The sequence below is a fragment of the Anguilla rostrata genome, chromosome 2 (genome assembly GCF_018555375.3).
Source record: "Anguilla rostrata isolate EN2019 chromosome 2, ASM1855537v3, whole genome shotgun sequence".
NCBI lineage: Eukaryota > Metazoa > Chordata > Actinopteri > Anguilliformes > Anguillidae > Anguilla > Anguilla rostrata.
Window position 1 is genome coordinate 64,427,915 of NC_057934.1, and position 21,760 is coordinate 64,449,674.

At 41.8% G+C, this 21,760-nt stretch overlaps 2 protein-coding genes across 8 annotated transcripts; one reads left to right on the top strand and one right to left on the bottom strand.

Annotated features, from left to right (window-relative positions):
* Nucleotides 1-3,714: 3,714 nt before the first annotated feature.
* On the bottom strand, nt 3,715-9,181 carry mb (myoglobin). The gene is made up of 4 exons (XM_064323897.1): nt 9,046-9,181; nt 5,072-5,157; nt 4,539-4,758; nt 3,715-4,282 (listed from the first exon to the last, which is right to left on the bottom strand). The coding sequence occupies exons 2-4, from the start codon at nt 5,152-5,154 to the stop codon at nt 4,145-4,147; spliced, it is 441 nt and encodes a 146-aa protein (XP_064179967.1). The 5' UTR covers nt 5,155-5,157; nt 9,046-9,181; the 3' UTR covers nt 3,715-4,144.
* A 3,735-nt stretch (nt 9,182-12,916) lies between these two features.
* Nucleotides 12,917-21,760, top strand: serhl (serine hydrolase like). Of its 7 annotated transcripts, none has more exons than XM_064323902.1 (15): nt 12,917-13,108; nt 13,862-13,938; nt 15,651-15,722; nt 16,466-16,609; nt 16,761-16,874; nt 17,262-17,303; nt 17,495-17,514; nt 17,669-17,743; nt 17,943-18,052; nt 18,273-18,352; nt 18,589-18,623; nt 18,926-19,002; nt 19,493-19,577; nt 19,889-20,031; nt 20,407-21,760. In XM_064323902.1, the coding sequence occupies exons 1-15, from the start codon at nt 13,092-13,094 to the stop codon at nt 20,411-20,413; spliced, it is 1,098 nt and encodes a 365-aa protein (XP_064179972.1). In that variant the 5' UTR covers nt 12,917-13,091; the 3' UTR covers nt 20,414-21,760. The 7 variants fall into 7 exon arrangements, with proteins under 7 accessions (XP_064179972.1, XP_064179978.1, XP_064179976.1 ...); XM_064323908.1 differs by having other exon boundaries at nt 12,918-13,108; nt 15,658-15,722; XM_064323906.1 differs by lacking the exon at nt 13,862-13,938 and having other exon boundaries at nt 12,918-13,108.

Here is a 21,760-nt window from a genome sequence, read left to right on the forward strand (position 1 = left end):
CACTGTACTAAATTATTCAGCCCGCATTGACTGGCAGGTGGGTTCAAGGGAGACTGAGTACCTGACTAAGTGCACACATTGGTCTTGTTTACCCCACTGAAGGACTGACAGTCAGACAGAGAAATTGGGGGAGATGGAAAACGTGTTTAGGGTTGCAAGTGCAACTGAACCGTTTTTGTTTTACAGGTGAAACGGATACAAGAATAAGGACAAGGCAAAAGGAAATGAGGAGTGGGGCTGTTCTGTTCGGGTCTCGATGCTGATTTTAAAGTTTGGTATTAAGTTAGTTAAAACTGATATGCACAAGTGTGTTTCAGCCATGTACAACTACCCTTTCTGTGAATTCTCTCTAGCCTTCAGTCTCAATACATTCAAGCTTTCATTTTATAGGGTTCACCTTTTAGTATAAAAAATCAAATAATTGGATTGACCATTATTACTGACATCAAGAGTATCAGGGAATAATCATTATTACTGGTATTACCAGCATCAAGAACCGTTTGTTCACAATAGGGACAATTATCTGAATTAAATTTGGCTGGAAACAAGTCCAGAATTGGTTGAGCAGAGTAAGGATTGAGAATTTCTGGACTACCTGGCTTGCCAGGTTAGTAATGGATAAACAAGCAAATGAACAAGCAAGCAAACAAACAAACAAAAAAAGCTAACTGTAAATACTAACAAAAACTATGGATCTACATAATTGTTATTCTGCAAAATCCTCTTGCATTTATGTACAAATATATTCCACTATATCAAAATATATTTTAACCCTAACCCTAACCCTAACCCTAAAATTACAAAATGCGATGGAATAAAATCAACACAATGTGTTTAATCGATTACCAGGTCGTATACGAATTTTAAAAAATACAAAACCATTTTTTTTAAAGCTTGGATGCTAGTGTTTACGTGTTTTGAACAGAAGGGTAGAGAGATAATGGTTCGTATCGGTGTGCATCAAAGAGGGCGTGTAAAGTGTCAAGGGAAAGTTGACCGGCCCAGGCCGTCCTGTGGGAATCTGAAGGCTCCCTGGCTTCCTGCTCTTTTGACTGTCCTCACAAATGGAGAATTCATCTGGAGCCCCTGGCAGAAGATAATACAGCATTCACACGCATATAATGCATTATTAGGGAACGGGGGGCTCAGGCTGAAACCCGAATTGTCACTGTGCAACGTCTCATAAATTGAATATCACAACTGATATTTCGCTCTGACCGCGGTCTTTCTTCATTCCCGCAGAGCTGCGAAACCCACGGCACCGGATTTCGTCGCTCTGTTGCTACACTGCACTGTTGTTTATATTTCCTTCACCCTGTTGTTTACGTTTCAGTCTTTGGACCGATAACGGAGACGTGCGACCGTTGGCGGGCATACTGAAATGAAGGCAGATAGAGCGGGATGCCGACGGAGGTGCCTTGTGTCACGTCCGCAGTGACAGACAAAAGCAGATGCCCTGTTCATCGAGACTGTTACTCCTTCGACAATAATGCGAAAATGCTTCTGGCTGGCAAGTTTACAAAAGGCACCTCCCTTTGTACATGTATTAGATTAGAATTTCTGGTGGTGTTGAAGCCTCAGTTAGCAGCGTGTGCAGCTATTAATATTTCTTTACTATGAATAGCATGCCAAAAATTAGTTTTGGGGCAATTCCCATGATCTTAAATCAAGCCATGAATGATGCATTAGTTATTTATGGCAGTGCTTATGAGGTTCACCCTTTACCAGGTTCACCAAGCCTCAGCACAGAAAAAGGCCATAATCAAGTAATTAAATTTAGGCTGAAGTACAGACATACTTTTGTGTTTAAAAATGGTCTAAACCTATAAGACATCCCTGCGTTGTTGGACACACAGGGTGAACACAAAAAGAAAAGACCAACTCTTAGACAGAGTTGATGAGGTGAGCCAAGTCACGTCCACAGTCATGTCCACAGAGACAGATAAGGTTTCATGACGTCAGAGAGAAAGAGAGACAGACAGATAGAGACGGAGAGAGAGAGAGAATGAGAGACAAAGCATGCAGGGAGAATTAGGACGATTTCCATTGGCTATCAACACACAAAAAAGGGCACTCAAATTCTGGACGCATCTCAAATCAAGTTCCAAAACAATGCTAGTTTCATGCACTTCAAACCCAAGAACTGACTCCTTTAAAAAGAGTCTAACATATCATCTAACACCAAACAATAACGTATCTCAGACCAGCACTTCTTCACAAACACTGCTTCACAGTGACCGTGTAGTAAACCTTGGCAACAAATCAGAATAAAGCAAACTGTTAAACAAAAGTAAACAACTTATCTGAAACCCTGGAACAGACAAACCACATCGCAGAACAAGCTGAACTGCTACCAGGCCCTAAAATGAGAGTAGGAAATTAGCTGAATATCTTGTCACTGTCTTGGCTATGAAGCAAGTCAGGCAAGACAAGTCCTTACCAAGTACAGGCTCAGTGACCACAACCTAGCCATTGAAAAAGGAAGGCATAATAAAGCATGGATACCAAAAGAACTGAGAATATGTGGCCACTGTGTGACAGGTGAGATTGAAACTGAGGTGCACTTCTTTCATAAATGCCATAAATATGACAAAATTAGGGAAAGATATTTAATTAAATAAATTTTAAATGGGGTTTACAGAGATTGGTCCAAAAAAGAGAAAATATCCAGTGAGCGGCAGTTCTCTGGGCGAAAATGCCTTGTTGATGACAGAGGTCAGAGGAGAATGGCCTGACTGGTTCGAGCTGATAGAAAGGCAACAGTAACTCAAATAACCACTCGTTACAACCGAGGTATGCAGAAGAGCATCTCTGAATGCACAACACGTCGAACCTAGAAGCAGATGGGCTACAGCAGCAGAAGACCACACCTATATGTATATTATTCTATTAAAAATTCTATTACATTATTCTATTGCTTTTTGTCCTCTGGTGTTTCACATGTTCTTTGCCATGCTTTGGCAATACAAAAGTAAATTCTGTCATGCCAATAAAGCACTTTGAATTAGAATTTGACGAGAGAGAGAGAGAAAGAGAGAGAGAGAGCGAGGGAGAGAAAAGCTGGACACGAGGGCCACACAGTGAGGGCAAATATCAAATATTATAACAGAGGGTAATGGAGGTGAAGACTAGGTTTGAAAGCAGAGGGGGAACGTGGGATATGTCAGTGAGGTCAGCGGGACTGTAGGAACAAATGTATCATGGAGCAGATTAGGTCCCCTTATCTCTTCTGTCCACTCACATTAGTGGGACTCAAATCCAAAGTCCAGTCATTCCTGAGAAAATGCACGTATTATTTAGAGAAGTGGAACCTCGTGTTGGTGAATTAGTTTTTTGATTTTTGGTTATTCACTTCCACACTACCTTTGCTACCCTACCTTCTGGTAGCTGTGACAAAGTTCTGAAGCTGTGGAATCCAACATTGCGAACAGCAGAGGAATGTGTTGGTAATGTGAGGGGGGAGGGGAGGATTAGGCTTTTTTAAAAAAAAACCCTGAACAATGTCAGGGTTTTTAGGTATGCATTTCAAGAGAAGAGGCAAAGGTGGAATAATGCTGTCTTGTATTGAGTGATCACCTTTGTTCCTCTATCAAATCTGCTGCCCTAATAATAACACAGACTTTAGAAATACCAACACAGGACAAACTGTGGACAGAGGAACAGATTGATACTGTGAAGGTAAAATGAAAGACAGAGTAACAAAACAAACACTCCTTTGAGCAGCTGCTTAATTTTTATTTTTTTATTTCAGCATCTCTCAAAAACTGGAACACGCAGTACAGAGAAAATAGTACTGTGATCCATAGAAATGACAGTAGAAACCCATTAAATCTGTTTATGATTAGTAAGCGCGTAAAACAGAGAATCGTTTACAAATTGCTGAAAGCTCTATTGTATCCTTCATTTAGCTTTTTAAAAATTATTTTTCATTTCATTTTCATTTTCTTTTGTGTGTCTGTACATTAGATTGAATCACAGTTTGAAAGCATTCAAAAGCAGCTGTTAGTCACAGCGAATGGCGTTGCAGCGGAATCTAATACATGGGCAATGAGGCTCCCCACCAGACCGTTTTGATGCGAGCGCCTTTCACGATCCGGTTATCTTCATTCGTCCGTAGGGCTGCCGGTAAGTTGCTGCGCATCATCTACCCCTGGAAGCCGAACTCCTTGTAGAAGTTGTCGATGTCGCCGATGACCGCCTGCATCACCTTCCTCACGGCCTCCTGCCCCGCTGCGTCCACCCCCTTCTCCCCCATCAGCTTCACGATGACCTCGGTTATCAGCTGGGACGGACGGAAAGAGAGAGGGGTCAGTGCGGAACGTGCACGCTGGGTCCTTACCAGCCGGGGTCACGGTGCACCACCACGAGTGTCTCCTGCACGGCTTCTTCGCTCCCTGCGCTGATATTGGTGGCAGAATAAGGAGGGGGACTGAGAGATGGAGAGAAAGAAGAAAGAGGGGAAAGAGAGAGCAAGAGAGAGAGATAAAGGTGTGTGTGTGTGTGTGTGTGTGGGGGGGGGGGTGGGGGGGGGCTCTCACTTGGAAGTTCTGGAGTTTGATCTTGTGTTGTGTTGCATGGGTTTTGGCCAGGGGCTTCAGGATGTCAGCGTGGTTCCCCTTGGCGTGCAGCAGATCTCCCAGCTTCGTCAGCACTGTGCACCCGTGTTCTGATATGGCGGCATTTCCTGCCAGGTCGCCCGGTGCTATCGCCGCAAACTTGGGAAACAGCTGCTGGGTTTCTGGGTGCTCCTGGAACAGACTGAAGACAGAGCGTCTGACTGTCACAAATGTTTATAATACTGACATTACAATAGTTCTCATCTATTGATTTGTTTTTTTTTTTAGTCATCTTTAATTTTTTGTTTCTGAATTTGGTACTTTTTTTTGTCGGGCTGTGTCAGTGGAGTACAGAGAACAGTCTGTTGTAAAACGTGATTATGCTTTGGCAACAAATGTTTCCTTGCTTGTGCCAGTACAGCTACAAGAGTCCCACTGTTTCCTGTCCATTATAACAGGATACTGTCGCGCCAGTGGGGCAGAGAGATGAGATGCTGTGGCGTCCGTTAACTGACCGGGTGAGAACCACTCCTCCATTCCCTTTTAGGTCGGCCTCAATGGGTTTCCAGGCCTTCAGGACCAATTCAAAATCAGTCATAGTCTGAGAGAGAGTGAGGGAGAGAGAGAGAGAGAGAGAAGGAGAGAGAGAGAGAGAGAGAGAGAGAGAGAGAGAGAGAGAGAGATTACATTACATTTTTGTGACTCCGACTCTGTCCCCTCAACTGGCCAATGAGAGGGGATAGGAGAAACTGAACAAGACTCCAAGCCCCCCCTGTCACATGGAAGCTGGGAGCGGGGGTGACAACAGATGGGAAGATGGCTGTACTGAAGTGTGTGAGGTCAAGCAGAGGTACTGAAAGACGAGAGGTGGTAAGTATGTAACTATGCAGCTGAGGACACGCGGTCATGGGACCAGAGTTTTATAGTGGAACCGGTTGTAAAAACTTACATCTCACGGTTAGTGGAGAACAACAAAGAAGGAAAGGAGGAAGAGGAGGAGGGGGGCTCACAGGGAAGTGAGTGACATTGCTTTTTACTGCCAGACATATGGAGGGAGAGAGAGAAGGGGGAATGACAGAACATAGGTGGACTACACTGAACTGGACTGCGCAGGACAGCACCACTGCGTGGAGAGAGAGAAACACAGAAGGACAGAGCAAGGGGCAATGAGCCATGAGCTGAGTCACCAACGCAATCATAAATTTATCCTGCTATGATATCTGTCATACCTCAGTGTACAACACATGTCACAGCTGTACGTTGAAGGGATTTGCACCATCGTACGGTAAGTGATGAGGTAATAGCAGGGGTACCGGGAGGTCCCCGGGAATAAAATAGTAAATGAATCTCCCTGTTGTTACACTGGATAGAGCTGGTGTCATAATAAGCTATTACGAATGAAACAGTGATACGTTATCCATTCATTTGTACAGTGACCATGTTGTAAACTTCGGCATAGTTCCCAGAGTCTTTAGTCCTGCACAGTTTCCCAGTCCCCACATTGCCCTGCCGGGGTCAGTAAACTTGATATTTGCCATTTGTTCTAGTAACACCTTTCTTGAGATGAGGTCATAATCAACGATCTGGCTCCAGCATCATTGATAAAAAGTGGGTTGTGTGCCAAGTTAAACGTTTTGAATTATTGTGGTTAACAATTTGTGTTGAGATTTGATCTCTGTAAAAACGTATCAAGATAGATTTGAGATTGCAGCTTTCCACATTGGAGTTTGCACAATAGCCGTTATTCATTCCAGTGTTTTTGCCCCTCCGAGTCTGGACCAGAGTCAATAACACACGATACTCTCTCCAGGGATGATGACAAAGGCTCAATGAATCAATTAACATTTTCAAAGAGAAAGAAAGGCTGATACAGTATACGCACCCTGACGGATGAATGGCTGAAAGTCTAGGTTACACCTTTCAGAGAAAGCTTGTCCTCTGTCCTCGATTCACCCCAATTCACCCATGACACAAAACCTTAGTGTATTCTGTACACAAATGTTTCAAAGTAACATTACAAAACTTTATGTTCATTTGACACAAATACTCATCCCTTGTGAGGTTACCATTTTTTATGTTAAGTCAACATAACGCAAGTTTTGATTTTTGATTTCATACCACTTCATTTTTAATGTTGATCATTTTAAGTACAATGAACAAAACCTACATCATGCCCTTAACACATAATTGGTGGTTGTGACAATGGACAATGGAGTGAAACACATATTTTGAATTATGATGAAGCGGGACTGTTGTACTAAGTTCACAAGGCATTTATAAGTTATATTTTTCAATAATTACCAGGTATTTACTATTAGTTATGTAATTGTGTAAACAAAGCATGCAGAAATGAAAGTGTTTCCCTTTTAACCTATACTCAAATTATTTTGCCTGCCAAATTTGAAAGCAAGTTTATTTATACATCTCATCATTTATTTTTGTTTTCTAGTGGTGTGAATGTGGCAGTGCAAGGACTATGATGTCTTTGGTCGTTGGGTTATGGACAAAGTGTTTCCTTAACTGAAACCCAGACCCGTAAGACTGTTTGTAACCAAAACTTTTTCTCACAAGCTGGTTGTTTACTATATAAATTTAATTTGTATGTAAAACAGCTACTTTTGTCCAGTGGGGCAAAATGTTTGCTTATCCATGCTTCTTTAATTTGAAAATAAAATTATTTTTGAATGAATTTATTTTCCTTTTTTGGTAAGGTGGAGTGTAATTTAACTTAAAAATAATTTACTTGGAGTTGAGTTGAATTCACTAAATACCTTTTGTCTTTGAAGTTACTTAATAATATTATGGACAGTAGGTGCATGCAATTTATTTAAGTATTTGTATAAATCAATTTTTAAACTTAAATAAATCTAATCTTATAGAAATTAGCCCACCAACACTAGTGGTGTCCAAACAAATCAATTGTGTTCATAAGACATAAAATATATTGTGTACAGTTGTGTTAAAAAATAATTTCAAACATGACATTAATAACATTAGTTATTCGTACTGAAAATATGGTTGTTGAAGATCGTGACATGTAATCATTTTGTCAGGAGTACTCAAAACTTTTTTGTTGCAATACTGGGTTGTTGCGCACGCAAGCCGTCTCCTATAAACTTTTGAGTACAGTGAGCACATTGGAGTACATTAGACTTTACGGTGTTCATCCCCCATCCCAAATTCACTCATGTCAATCCAATATACAGCTGCACTTCATAGCCGACAAAAAGAATAATTTTGCAGTAAAAGGTTTTTGAGAAAAGCACCTCATTAATACTTATTTGCTATGTTCCCCCAAGTATTTTTTCGCTTTTTTCCACCTCTTCCCATCTGTCCTGATGCGACCATTATGCACACTTATGCAAAATGCTCTTCGCACACTCCTATTCAGTTTTTAACAGAATATACACACGTTTGCATTCACACAGGGGTCCTTTACGGCAGCAGTGTTAATTGTGTTAATCATCGTGGCTGATAATTTAGTTTGATACGATATTCGTTTGTAATGATATTTGATCACTGTAAGATATATAAAGGCAGATTTGAGACTGAGGTCTTCCACACTGGAGTTTGATCAGTGAAATTTATTGATTCCTGTTTTTTTTGTCCCTTGTTTGTTTAAATGCACAATCTGGCCCAGAGTCAGTGACATGTGATACACTCTGCAGAGATGGTAACAAAGGCTCAATGAATTTAGACTAAGACTAAGATCTCTTTATTGCTGATTAACACAAGGTAACTGGAATTTAGTTTTTAGTCGCATATGTCTCCCAGATGCATACATACACACTATGGTCCCCCTACATTTACAGTCCCCATATATACGTGCACTCTGTCATCATTAACGTTTTCAGAGAGGAAAGGAAAGGGAGGCTGATACAGTATGTGCACACAGACAAATAAGAGGCTCCCCTTTCAGAGCAAGTTCCCTTTCAGAGAAAGTCCTCTGTCCTCATTTCACCCCACATCCATTCCGCTCCTGTCAATTCACCGTGCCGCCGCATTTCATAGCTGGGAAAAATAATAATTGTATAATAAATTTAGGTTTTTTGAGAAATGTCCCTAATTCATACATACTTCTTCTCCATGCAGAAACAAAATATGAAGTTGTCTGTTTCTGACCCCACAGGGTTTCCCCCCCCCTCTTTTCCATAACATCCCCCCTGTTTTGATGCGACCATTACATACACACAAAATGCACGTCACGCACTGCTATTCAGTATTTAACAGAATACACGCATGCTTACATTTGGACAGTGGTCCTTCATGGCTATAGTTTTAGCAGACTCAACCAAAATTCCTGCACACTTTATCTGGCATAAATATACAAACATTTAAATTCAACCCATCTCTCTCGTTCGCACACGCACACACACACGCGCACACACACACACAATTATGATGAGTTTGCCATCACAGACTCTACGCCATATGATGCTACGCCACAGTCCTTAATCCAGAGAATTTGAAATCAACCCATATACTATACCAGTCGATTTATGTTCCCGGTGAAGTTGCAGGAGAGTCTTTTTGAACTACGAAGAAACCGTTGCGATATTCTAATTTCCCAAGCTCACCTTTTATACCCCTCCCTGCCTCATGCATCACATCCCAGATATCAATCAATCCGTCCCTCTCCTCATAAAACGTTGACTCCACCTCTCTCTCTCCCCCCTCCCTCTCTGATATCAAAGTTTGCGATGGCTTGGTACCATTCCACACATCTCTTTCCTCGTGATTTGCTTGACCTGTTTACTGTATATGGGCATCTCTGCTTGAGTGACAAGTTCCGCTCTTCAGTCAAATACCAACCGCAATCTGCACTGCTCCTGCATGCCAGTGTGCCTCTGTCCGTCTAGGTCTCATTGTCTCTCAGAACAAAATTAGCCTTTTCCATCATGCTCTTCTCGTGTATTCTTCTTTCTTTGGTTTCAAATGAACATTTGTCATTCGACACGTGCATCAGTTCAATTGAAGTGTCTATTTATTCACATGCGTAGTTCGGCAAGTTCATTTTGGTGATTACTGAACTTGCCAAACTGGACTTTTGAAAAAAACAAAAAACAAAAAAACAAAACAAATAAAAATCACATTTAATTGTGAGTTAAAGTTAAAGACAAAGGCTGACAGAATCCATGTCATATTTCTCAGCTGGGTTCGTAGCTTTCTACAGTATATCCCCATTGTGGAATTTGGCAAAAAGGTACTCTCCCCATCTTTCATGTTGAATGAATTATTTTTTGAAATGTGCTAATTAGAGAAAGCCCCTTGTTGAGCTTTAGTATTGGGCATTTGCACTGATAATGTTATTTTTGGAGGTGCCTGTTAAAGTATTATCAAAATGTCTGCTGTCTAATGGAAATCGATTATTGGCATGAGCAAAGACAAGCGCTGCCAAAATGTGAAAACGACAACATCAGTGTTTTTAAAACAACAGCCACAATCACAGACACGCACTTGTGTGTCGCGGACTTCCCTTCAGCCACATTGAACCATAAAGGGTAAATGAGACTCAGTATTTCTCTCGCCCTCTCCCTCTCTCTTTCCCTCTTAGTCTCTCTTCTCATTAATCTCCTCACCGGCCTCCGCATGGTTACCTTGCAGCTTTAAAAACCAAAGTCATTGGCTTAGCACATTTATGTGAGTTTTTTGGCGACGCATTCAAACGCATTTAAGCCGAGTTTAAGCCAGGACCAGTGTTCTTTCTTTAGATCAGGTTCAGGGTCACGCAGGTTCAGCTTTATTGAAAATTTGAGAAGAAAAGATATATGTTCAGACAATGTTAATTGCATGTAAAAATGTGGCAAATAAATGTAATGTAAAATCAAAAAGGCCAATTGTAAAACCTTCCCTGGGAGAACCAGGTGCTTTGTCAAATGGAGAGGATGGGGGTTAGTGGAGGGGGGGAACCGGCCTGCGTCCAGGTGAAGGTCTCATGCAGGGAATTTTCTCTTCAAAACAAGAATACTGCACTCATTCTATACTAAAAAGTGCATCTAGCCCAATCAGTAAATACAAAGCCCATTTAAAATACTGATTCAGAATACTTAATCCTTTCAATTTTTGCTCCCAGGATATGGAAATTGCACTCCATTTTATTGATTGTCCGACCCTTTTTAGAAGTTAAACTCAGCCCCAGCCATTCTTATAACCCTGATATCCATTCCCCAATATACAGCATGTGGTACGGATGGAGGGTATTTGCATCATGGCCAGATAGGCGATGATGAAGTCAAAGATATTTTAGAAGAAATTATGACCGTTAGTGACTCCTTTCCGTGAAACCCGACAGTTGTCGCCGGCATTCTCAACTTGTGCCCTTTGTGGCCACCCATCTGTTCCTCTGGGAAGTCTGGAACCTGTCTGCAAAATGGCCCCGTGGAGTAACTGACCATTCCCCTCAGATATAAAAGAGGAACAGCAGGACACAAGGACAGAGGAGGTCAGAGAGGAGGGGAGAGAGAGCAGGGCAGCGATTCCGGCGTGCTCTGGACGGGACGGGACGGGACGGGGGGGGGGGTTGAGGTGCCAGACGCCGAAGATAGCCGCTGGCAGAGCAGACGGGAGTTCTCCCTCAGCAGGCTCGTCAGTCATCGTTACCGCCTGACAGTCTCGCTCGATGGCGCTGCCGAATGATACGGCCCGGAGCCGAGGCATTCGCACAGATACGGTCGCGCCGCAGGAGGCGCACCGACGCCGTCGCCGCCCGACCGGAGGTGCGCGCCCGTGCGCTTCTGCACCTCTCTCGCACGCATGACATGCAGGCAGTGAACCGTGCTTTGCTGAAACTCCCTTTGTTGACATCAGCAAAGGCCCTGAGAAAGTGCCCCGCTAATGAATGATGGTTAACGAACCATCGGTTTTGGTTCTCGTCGAAGTTTTTTAATACTCCTGTGTCTTGCTGAAAATGCAACGTGTATAGTTCAGTTTTTCTTAGTCCTCTCTCTTTTAGTCTCAGCATTGACCATATGTTATCGACTACATCTAAGACCTGTAGAATAGTATTATTCATTAGTTAAGTTAGTATAATTTGTATATTGAATGAATGAATGATTACATTTTTTTAAATGTGTGTTTTGGGTTCACCACCCCTCTCAGGATCCAAAGCGCAATTGTTTTCACCTGTTCACAATGTTGCAGAAAGATCTCCCCACAATCATACATGCAGAAGGACAAGCATGCAGAAAAGTGCACAGTATCATTCACTAGAATGTTAACACTGTGGCACATAATAAGAAAAATACTCTCTAATAACATTTTATTTGTTCATGTGTTGCAGAGTTGCGTACAAATAGACCTACGCTGCAATACGCTGCCAATTTCAGCCTCGTTAATGAATGTGTCCTGATGTCCCCTGCTGACTATACAGAGAAAGGACACTTTATATTGCTTGAGACTTACTCTTATTCTTTTTATATACTACATCTATGAATATAAATATATATTTATATATATTTGTGTTGTACGTGCTTTGGAAACATACCCATGCACATAAACCACGTGAATTTAAGTGGAAATGATAGTAATGTTACAATATATGATAAAACAAATATCTTCCAGTAAGAAAAACATGCAGTACAACTCTAGGAAACTTAAAGATTAGGGGAAGGTAGAAAAATATTTAAATAATAGCCATAATAATAACACAAATATATATTAAAATGGTCTCAACTGAGAAGTCACACTGACAATTGATTGAAACATATTCCCAGTTGTATTTTTGTCCATTTTGTATTACTTTTGATAATGATAAAGACTCTTTCGACAACCATATGATCCATGTACGTACATTGCTCTGCAGTGGGAAGTGACCATGTGTATGAGAAAGGTACTATACAAATAGAAGTTTTAAAAATTACTTTTATTATTATTATGATTATTTTCAAAACAAGCAGTCAACACTATAAAAACAATAGGTATAGTATACAAAACACCTGTGGTGTGGGGATGGCTGGTTTAAGCAGCCACGCCTGCCCTGGGTCAAGCTAATTAGACCTGGCTAGTTAGATAATTGGTTATGAATTAGATAATTGGCCAGGCTAATTGGGCCCAGGAACAGGGGTGGCTGCACCTGTGCGTAGTGAGGTAATCAGTGCGCACAGGTTAAATCTGCCATCCCCACCCACACAAGGAGAGCATCAGAAACCTAGCTTTGCTTTCTTTGGCATGGATCTCTCAAACACAAGCACTGTTTGCACTGCACATTTTTAAATGGTGTTGTGTTGTGGGGATGGCTGGTTTAAGCAGCCACGCCTGCCCTGGGTCAAGCTAATTAGAAATTATCTAATTCATAACCAATTATCTAACTTGACCCAGGGCAGGCGTGGCTGCTTAAACCAGCCATCCCCACAACACAACACCATTTAAAAATGTGCAGTGCAAACAGTGCTTGTGTTTGAGAGATCCATGCCAAAGAAAGCAAAGCTAGGTTTCGTGAGGTACACCATCGTGGAATTTATACCAAAGCCTTTCAAGGTGCTGTAAGTACCAGCGAACGGGACAATGCCCGGCAGAACAACGCAGGGAAAAGATTAGATGTGCCGAATGTGGAGGTGAGCGTGTGCATGCTAAACGTGGGCCAAACACAAAAATCTGATGCTGTAGGAATGGAGCATAGTGCAAATTTTGGAAGGTGCGAGGTGCAAAAAAACAAGCCAGGGAAATACAAAATCATTAAAAAAGTGTCGTGTGCTGAGGCAGTACAGAAAGGTGACCGATAAAGGTCAAAATAGATCAAGTCATAGCCCTGACACGGCAGCAGCCGACGTATCACATGGGTCAGAGAACATACTGCCTCTAAAACTTTTCCATTGCAGACCAGTAGACTGCTGCCTATTGTTAGTGAACTTAAATGCAAGGTGATGAATGATGACGCGTTGCTAGTGAATAAAGTAAACTTTGTTGCCTTCATATGCACAGCTGTTAATTTGGTAATGCAACTGACCAAGAAACATGACCGAATTAGATCAATAGTGAAAGCAAATGAATTAATCTAGAGGAATGAGTTCCTCTGGATTAATGATATTAAAGCAGACCTGATACCTGAGATTACATGCATGATGGATCTTCTCAGCCTGATTAATTTTGTAATGTATTCCATATTATTCAATGTAATGCAAGAAGCCTAATAGCCATTTAACAGGAGCTGAACATAAAAGTCGTGTCTGATATTTTCATACAAGAAACTTGGTTAGGACCACACTTGGATTTTGTCATAACAGCATACACTGCAATTACATATGACAGGGCCAAAAGTCAAGGTGGTGGTGTGCTACATTCATAAAAGATTGTCTGGATTTCCACAGAGTGGCTATTCCAGCAGGGTATGAATGTGTAGTAGACATCTGTAGACCAGGAGGATACTTTCGATGCCCTAGAGAAGGTAAGCAATGAAGCAAAAAAAATAAAACAAACAAAAATAAAAAAACCACACTTATGGCCATAAATTAGTGGCCAGGGGATGAGATCAGAAATATGGCTAGTAATTCACCCTTTTTTTTAATTTTTTTTTTTTTTTTTTTTTAGCTATTTGAATATATTTACTGGTTTGTCTAAAGACACTAAGACTGAGAATGTAGGGACTGGTATATTTATTCCGGAATTTAATGTATACATTTGTAAAAGACTGTTTTACAGCCGAATTGCAATTGGATTACAGTGGGAATAGGAAGTGAAGCCAGACAGAGTTGTTTATCTTCAGACGCCGTATTAAAAAGCATACCATTGACAAAAACAAGCCAAGGTCAGTTACAGTTGGAAGCTTTCATAGTTTTATTAAGAGTATGCATCGATATACATTTTTGTTGGGTCCCTGCACATGTTGGTGTAAATGGGAATGAGGTTGCTGATAAAATTGCAAAGAGGACCTTGCCTTTACGAGACAATTAAATATTAGTTACACATACCATTTTGGAGGGTTAAAAGAAAGGCTTTAATCAAGCATAAAATAACGGGCATATGGCAAAATAAATGAGATATTGAAAATAAAGGACAGATGTATAATAATATACAGAAATCAATGAATGTGAAGCAGTTTAAAGGGAGTGCACAAGAGCAGAGGTAATATATTATCATACAGGGCTCAACTCAACCCTGCTTTTGATGGGTAAACGTAATTCGGATATGTGTGGAAAATGTCAAAGAAAATATTGAGCATGTATTTTTTCAATGTACCAAAGTATAAAAAAATAGTTGCTCACAAATTGCTATATTTGAAACTACAACGGTTGTCACGTGAATGCGGGCTAATATAGAAACTTGAGTGGGCGCTGCCAGCAAGCGACTGTTGTTGGAACTTGTTAGCAACTCACTTTTTAAAGCACATAACGGCTTCGAAATTCACGGTTGAGAAATTAATTAATTGTTATTTACCTCGTAGAACAAAACGTTTTATTACTGAACGCTATATTGAAACTTCCATAGGGATTTATCTTCTACAGTAGGCGAAAATATATTTTCCTACCACACAGACAAATATATTAATTTTGTTTTTATTTATATACACACGCTATCCTCGTTGCGATTTAGTCATGTGACCATGGACACAACTGACCATGTCTGTTGAGCGAAAAAATAGTACTTCCTGGTTCTCATGCGCTCACCTTCGGTTTGTATTGGCGTCGCTGTCTTTACATATTATATACTTAACCTCATGATAGACCGGCAGTGTTCTCATAAGTTACAGGAATTTGGTCACTGAATTTATGGGTAATGTTTTTATTGTACTCTTGCATCTAAATTCAGAGGTAATATTTTACAGTAGTGATGTTTCTGTTAGTACCGCTGTTTCGCACCTCGGCTGGCGTTTGAATTTTGAACTGTCGAAGTAGTGTTAGGGAGCCTGCGTGCTTCTAACTAGCTACTTCTAGGTCACTTGGCAAGTTGTGCTGAACTTCGCTGACACTAACCGCCACCCCTCATCCTTTACTGAATACGGTTTTAAAATAACACAATGTTCAAATGATCATTAACATTATATGTTATCATAGCACTGTTGTCATCTGTAGGGTCTTCATGGTTTTAAATGCAAGTTGGTGTATGACCTCTGTAGAAAATGTCTTGGGCAGGCAGCTAACCTCTTTTTATTCCGTTCAGGGCTTTTGAGTATGTTTAAAACCCTAAGAGCTGTCAGACATTTGTCTACCGGAGGTGCAATGCAACAAGCGGGTGAGACCAGCTTAGAGATCTCTTGGTTAATCTCGCACGTTCACTTTAAATAAGCGTATTATTTAATGCATTATGTAATATTTTTATTTGAACATTGAAGCATGAGTAGTCTGTTTTTTATATTTCATTTCAAGTCGCCTTGTGTAACGTTAAATTTAAATGGAAGTATTCACAGTATAAACATTGTAATAGAAGTGGGTTGTCACTCAAAAAATAAGCTTGGTATTCCTTAAAGAAAAATAATGCGAAAAGTAGAACAAACACACGATTGCACAGACACACACATTGATAGAAATTGGATTGTGTAGCCTGTCTGTTTTATTAAAACAATCCTATCACACTATGCCCTGCAAGTCATATTTGAATTGAACTTATAAATTATAATAAACATCATTATAAACTTTATTCCTTAGCCAGCTATTTATAAACTAGCTATACAAAGTGCAAACAGTCTAAGGTTTATTTTTTGTATAATACGTGATATGGTTTTATTTCTTATTTATTGTCTGTATGAAAAGTATTTCTTGTGTGAGACTGGCATTTTGCATGTGTATACATCTGTTTTTAGCAGTGCAGTGTGCTATAGCCTTATTCATTAAAGCTTCCTAGTCATAGGCAGTAAGTGGCTGTTAATTTTGTTGCCGTTTTGACACACTGGTGATGCACTGTCGTGCTGTCATGCAGTTTCTGGTTTTAAACAGACAGTTTGAGTCTATTTTATTAATGACTGTTTCATCTTCCAGTTTCAGAACTGTGTGTACCTGTTCCATGGGGACAAATAAGGGGACAGGTCTGGGGTCCTGACCATGGCCGTCCAGTGCTCTGCCTCCATGGCTGGTCTGACAACTGTGGGTCTTTCAAAAACCTAATTCCACTGCTGCCCAAAGGTTGTATACCTGTATGGAATTAAATTAGTACTGCTATTACCACAACTGCAAAATGAATGAATAAATAAATAAATGTTAGTGTCTGTCGGTTAGTTTTGGCAGCCACATATGTGCCTGTTTGCTTGTATGACTGTGTCTCTCTGTCTGTCAGAATGCAAGTATGTTGCCATGGATATGGCAGGCCATGGTCTGTCCTCCCACAGGCCAGACGGAGTCTTCTACATGTTCAGTTCTTACGTGGCTGACGTGTACCGTGTCATAGACGGTAGGGTAACTTAACTTATCTGTCATTGTATTCATAACACAAATATGCTATGAACAAAACATGATTTTTGTTGTTTTGGCTCTGCCCTCCAGCACATTGAATTACAAATGAAATGGTGAATGAGGTTGAAGTACATTTACTGTACTTCACATTTTATGTGAGGTTCTTTATGTTCATTTCGGATGCGACTTGTAGGAATTTCAGCCTTTTTTTATGCAGAATATCAGGGCAACGACCCCAAACATACAGCTGAACTGCACTGTATATTCATCCAATCCGGTCTTGTCCAGGATTAGACATGCAAGATGTTACTGTTGAAGAGAAATAGGAAGAGTAATTTGTAAATAATAATTCTGAGGAGAGGAATAAATGGCCATTTTGTTTCAGCTCTGCAGTGGAAGCGCTTCTCAATCATTGGACACAGTATGGGTGAGTGGCTCTCTCTGTTTGATCTGTGTCTTTGCAGCCAGCCCAATTCTGGCCTCCCTCCTCTGAAGTTATTTCTGTGGTGAATGTTTAGTTCAATAAAATATGGTTTACATTATATATTTCAGGACAATATAACCACACATAGTAATCACTTGTGCGATTAAAAGCATTTTTTTCCTTCTGTTTCACAGGAGGCAATGTGGCCAGTTTGGTGAGATGTGTGTCTACAGTTGTGCATTTGTGGGTGCTTTATAGAAAGCATCTGTGCTCTGTTGCCAGTTAGCTTCTGGGCTAAAATAATCCCAATGTTGGAAATGTTTCGGTGGGTTCTTTCATGTCTTACGGCAGCCTCTGTCTGTTCTCAGTTCAGCGCGTTGTATCCTGAGATGGTGGAGAGACTCGTGGTGCTGGATCTCTTCGGTTTCTTTCCCACAGAAGTGGTACGGCCATGTTTCCTTCTCTCACATTCAAATTGCTGTATTTCCACTGACAGACAGGCTCTGGGCAGTCCCGCCTGCTAATGGGAATGGGCTGCGCTAATCGACGTGCCGACCTCGGCACTTTCCGTGTCCCTTCACACGCGTGTGCCGTTCAGCTAATGGCTCTCCCGCTCCTGTCGTCCTCTCTTCCCCTCTGCAGGAGAAAATTCCTGAGCTGATGAGAAAGGGGATTGATGAAATGGTTCAGTATGATAAAAAGAAAGGAGAGAGGGCAGAAAGGGTCTACACGTATGAAAAAGCAGTGGAGAGGTACTGAGTCCGAGTCTCTTTCTGCCCTGTGTGTAATCTGCTCATTTCCGTGGTGCAGGGATGTGACTTAACACCACTGCAGCTCCTTGCATGAGTTCCATCTTAACCTCTCTCATCATGGCAGAGTCGTATAGAACCCAACAGAAAATCTCATGCCCTTCCTTATCTCTCTCTCCGTCTCTGTCTGTCCTGTCTTGACTGTCCTTCGTTCGTCTTGCAGGTTGAGGGCAGCGAACCCCTTTCTGTCTGAGCAGTCTGCACGCATACTTTTGGAGCGAGGGAGCACAGAGGTTGAAGGAGGTGTGTTTTTCTGTCTCCCTTGTTCTCAGTTACCCTTGTCACTGTCGCTCTGTGCCTTTCTTTGTCGCTCTGTGCCTTTCTTTGTCGCTCTGTGCCTTTCTTTTGTCGCTCTGCACCTTTCTTTGTCTCTGCGTCTTTCTTTTGTTGCTCTGTCCAGCCCTTCACCATTCCTCACACTGCGCTGCAGTTGTCCCCTGCTGGCTAACTGGGCTACATCCCCTGTCTCTCACTCATAGGTGTGGTGTTCAACAGGGACTTCCGGATCAATTTGGTGAGTTTGTCTCTCTCGCACCCCGAGAGTCTACTGATCGAGGGCCTGATGTACTAAGACCTTTAGCCTGTGCAGATGCTTTCAGCACACGCAAAACCAATAACATGACCAATGATTGGTCGTGGTATTTGTTTTGCACCAATCACAGGGTGTGTTATTGGTAAATCAGGCCCTGATTGTTTGTTCAGGTGGTCACTGAAGCATAATCTCTGAGCACAATCACGTGGTGTTCAGTGCTCATGAATATTGCGCAAACGTATCATTTTGACCTGCCGACACCCTTCGTCCCCTTCCTCTCTCAGACCAACATTACTCGACTCACCTTGATGCAGGCGTTTGAGATGTTGTCCAGAACCCAGGCGCAGATTCACCTGGTGATGTGAGTCACTCCTTCCCTCACTTTCCCCTTCGGCGTGACGTTCACGCCAGTGCGCCGCTCTCACGTGCGCACCCTCAGTGCCAGGGTGCATTCTGGTCCCGCTACTACAGTCAGGCTGGTGATTGGTTGATTTGTTTTCTTATAACTGGACCCCATTCACTTAGGTACCTGTGAATGGCTGTGTTTTTACTGTAGCGCTGTTTATACGCTTTTACAGTATACTGTGTACTGACTGAGATACTGATACTCTGTCCTGTGTCGGTGTTGCTGTTTATCAGGAATTGTATGGCCTGGTCTGTTAGTCATTTGGAATAAGAGTGCCTGCAAACTGCATTAAATGAATAAATGAAACTGTAAAATGCAGCAGACTTTATGCCCCCCCCCCCCTTTTTCTTTCATCCCTCACTCTTCAGACTTTCAGAGGTCCCCAGTACTGGAGAGGATGTCTGTTGATGATCTCATGCTGATTTAACTCTGCTTGTCCAATCAGGGCGAGTAACGGGATCCGTAGATCACTCAGCGAGCCAATGAAGCAAGTGTGTGACGAGCTGCTGAAGGCCTACGCTGACAAAGGGGTGAGGGGGAAATTCGTAACGCGCTCTCCACGCGCATCACGCACTCACCGTTACGCAGCTCGCGCTCGTACGCAGAGAGGCTCACTGCTGGGCGACTGGCCCGTGCGCGCACAAACACACACGTGCATGTGTACGGAGTGTGTGGCAGCAGTGAGCTCTCTGCAGTCTTTGGCACACTCTCCCACACCTGTTTGTATTAGCGCGCGTTAGCGTGCGCCCCTGAGCGTGGGTGCTGATTAGCGTGTGTTGGCGTGCGCCCCTGAGCGTGGGTGCTGACGCGCTGCGTGAACTCTGCCCCCTGTGCGCCTCAGGCCAGCGTGGTGACGGTGGCGGGGGACCATCACGTGCACCTGAACCACCCGGAGGCCGTGGCCCAGCTCCTCACCGACTACCTACAGCGCGGGGCTGTCACGCGCGCAGACGGGCCGGCAACCGGCATGGACGCAGCTAAACTGTAGGGACACACACACACACACACACACACACACACACACATTCACACAGGTGCACTGCACACACACCTACGCTCCCACAGGCGGCACAACAGTGTCATATAACCAACACAACTTTTTTACAACTTTTACAACATAACTTACACAACTTTCACGTTACCTTTACTTACCTTTTTTGTTTGCTGCAGATCAAGCTTTTACAAAGTGGGGAACGTGCTTCTGTTTTGTTCAACAAATAACCTACCTCTTCAGAACACGATTTACACTAGATTTGAATAGATCGACGTGTTCTTCTTATAAGACCGCGATAGCAGCTACAAGTTCTCAGAACGACAAAAGTTGAGTATTAATGAGCAGTATCTTTTGTCACCCCGCAGTGGCTGATCTGCCATCCTGTAATAAAAAGGCCAGCAGTCCCCCTCTCCTGTGCAGATTTCACAGTCCGTGAATCCATGGAGTTCGCGAATCCATGTTCGTATAATTTGTTTCTTGTCATTATGGCTTTAATACAGTGCAAATCCTGTTTTAATGATTGTTTGAGGGTGCCTTAATAATAATACTAATAATAATAAAACATATCTGATATATATGTAGCTCATTAATTGGTAGGCCTATTTTGAATCATTCTCTTTATAGGCCATATCGCAGATTTTAAGCTTTTCAGTTAATCGATCGCCAGGTAATCTCTTAATAACGTTTAAGAAAATTGCACAAAGTTTGCAGCCCTAGTGTGCACACGTACACATGCATACAAGCAGGCCTACACACAAACGCACAGACACACACTAATAATAACAGTAATAATAACAACTTGGTATAGCATCTTTCTCAAACCCACATTCGCTTACATACATATACATACAAAGAGGGGGGGAATACATAAACATGTATGCAGTGATGTGTAAAGGAAAGCAGGTCTGTAAGGATTGGGCCAGAATTCCTGCTAAGATTCTTTTTGTTGTTGTTATTGCTATGTAAGACTGACAAACTCGTACAGAATGCATTTGCTGCTGGTTATTGCTGCTAAGCTATGGGGTTCTGCAAGCTACTGAATCATGGGATGAACTTGAAGGCGTCTGCTTGCTGGCTTATTTCTGGCTGAATAAATAATAGCGAAGTTAAATTTGTGTGTTATGAGTCACGTGAGGTTAGGTTTATCGACTGTTAAGATGTGGTGAGGATGAAATGAGGGTTATTTATGTCCTGATATGTAAAACCACAGGAAGAGGGTATTCTTTCTTAACATCACTGTTCATGTAAACATTAAAAGGTAAATGGAACAAAGTCAATATAAGCAGGCGGTGGGGAGATCAAGTAGTGAAGTAGTGTAGTGTTGCGCGCACAAACACACACACACACACACACACAGCTTGATAAATTACAATGCGTACTTGGCACACACATACTGAATCTTTGCTTTTGATATTAATCAGTCCTCTGGCTAATTAACAATCTACAAAAGTACCTTTATATCCAGTATTCTGAAAGTGAACTGCTGCAATTCATAACACATACTCCATATTTTTCTCACTGGAGGCAAATGGTCTGTTTTTGTTACTTTTTTTATTATGCTGACTAGTATGTGTTAACATTTAAAATGTACTGAAATAATGTACTGTAGGGCCAGTGACCTGTGTGGAATGTTTAAAGGTATGTCAGTACCACTTGTGTCTGATGAGAAATCTGATTGAATTGTATTAAACCTATTAATAAAATGTTATGAACTGTTAA

Coding starts and splice junctions, on each gene's coding strand:
- mb (XM_064323897.1), bottom strand. CDS start 5,154: ATGACTGATTTTGAATTGGTCCTGAAGGCCTGGAAACCCATTGAGGCC. Junction 4,759..5,071: donor GGAGGAGTGGTTCTCACCCG/GTCAGTTAACGG, acceptor CTCTGTCTTCAG/TCTGTTCCAGGAGCACCCAG. Junction 4,283..4,538: donor TCAAACTCCAGAACTTCCAA/GTGAGAGCCCCC, acceptor CGTCCGTCCCAG/CTGATAACCGAGGTCATCGT.
- serhl (XM_064323902.1), top strand. Junction 15,723..16,465: donor AGGTGCAATGCAACAAGCGG/GTGAGACCAGCT, acceptor TTCATCTTCCAG/TTTCAGAACTGTGTGTACCT. Junction 19,578..19,888: donor AGGCCTACGCTGACAAAGGG/GTGAGGGGGAAA, acceptor TGTGCGCCTCAG/GCCAGCGTGGTGACGGTGGC.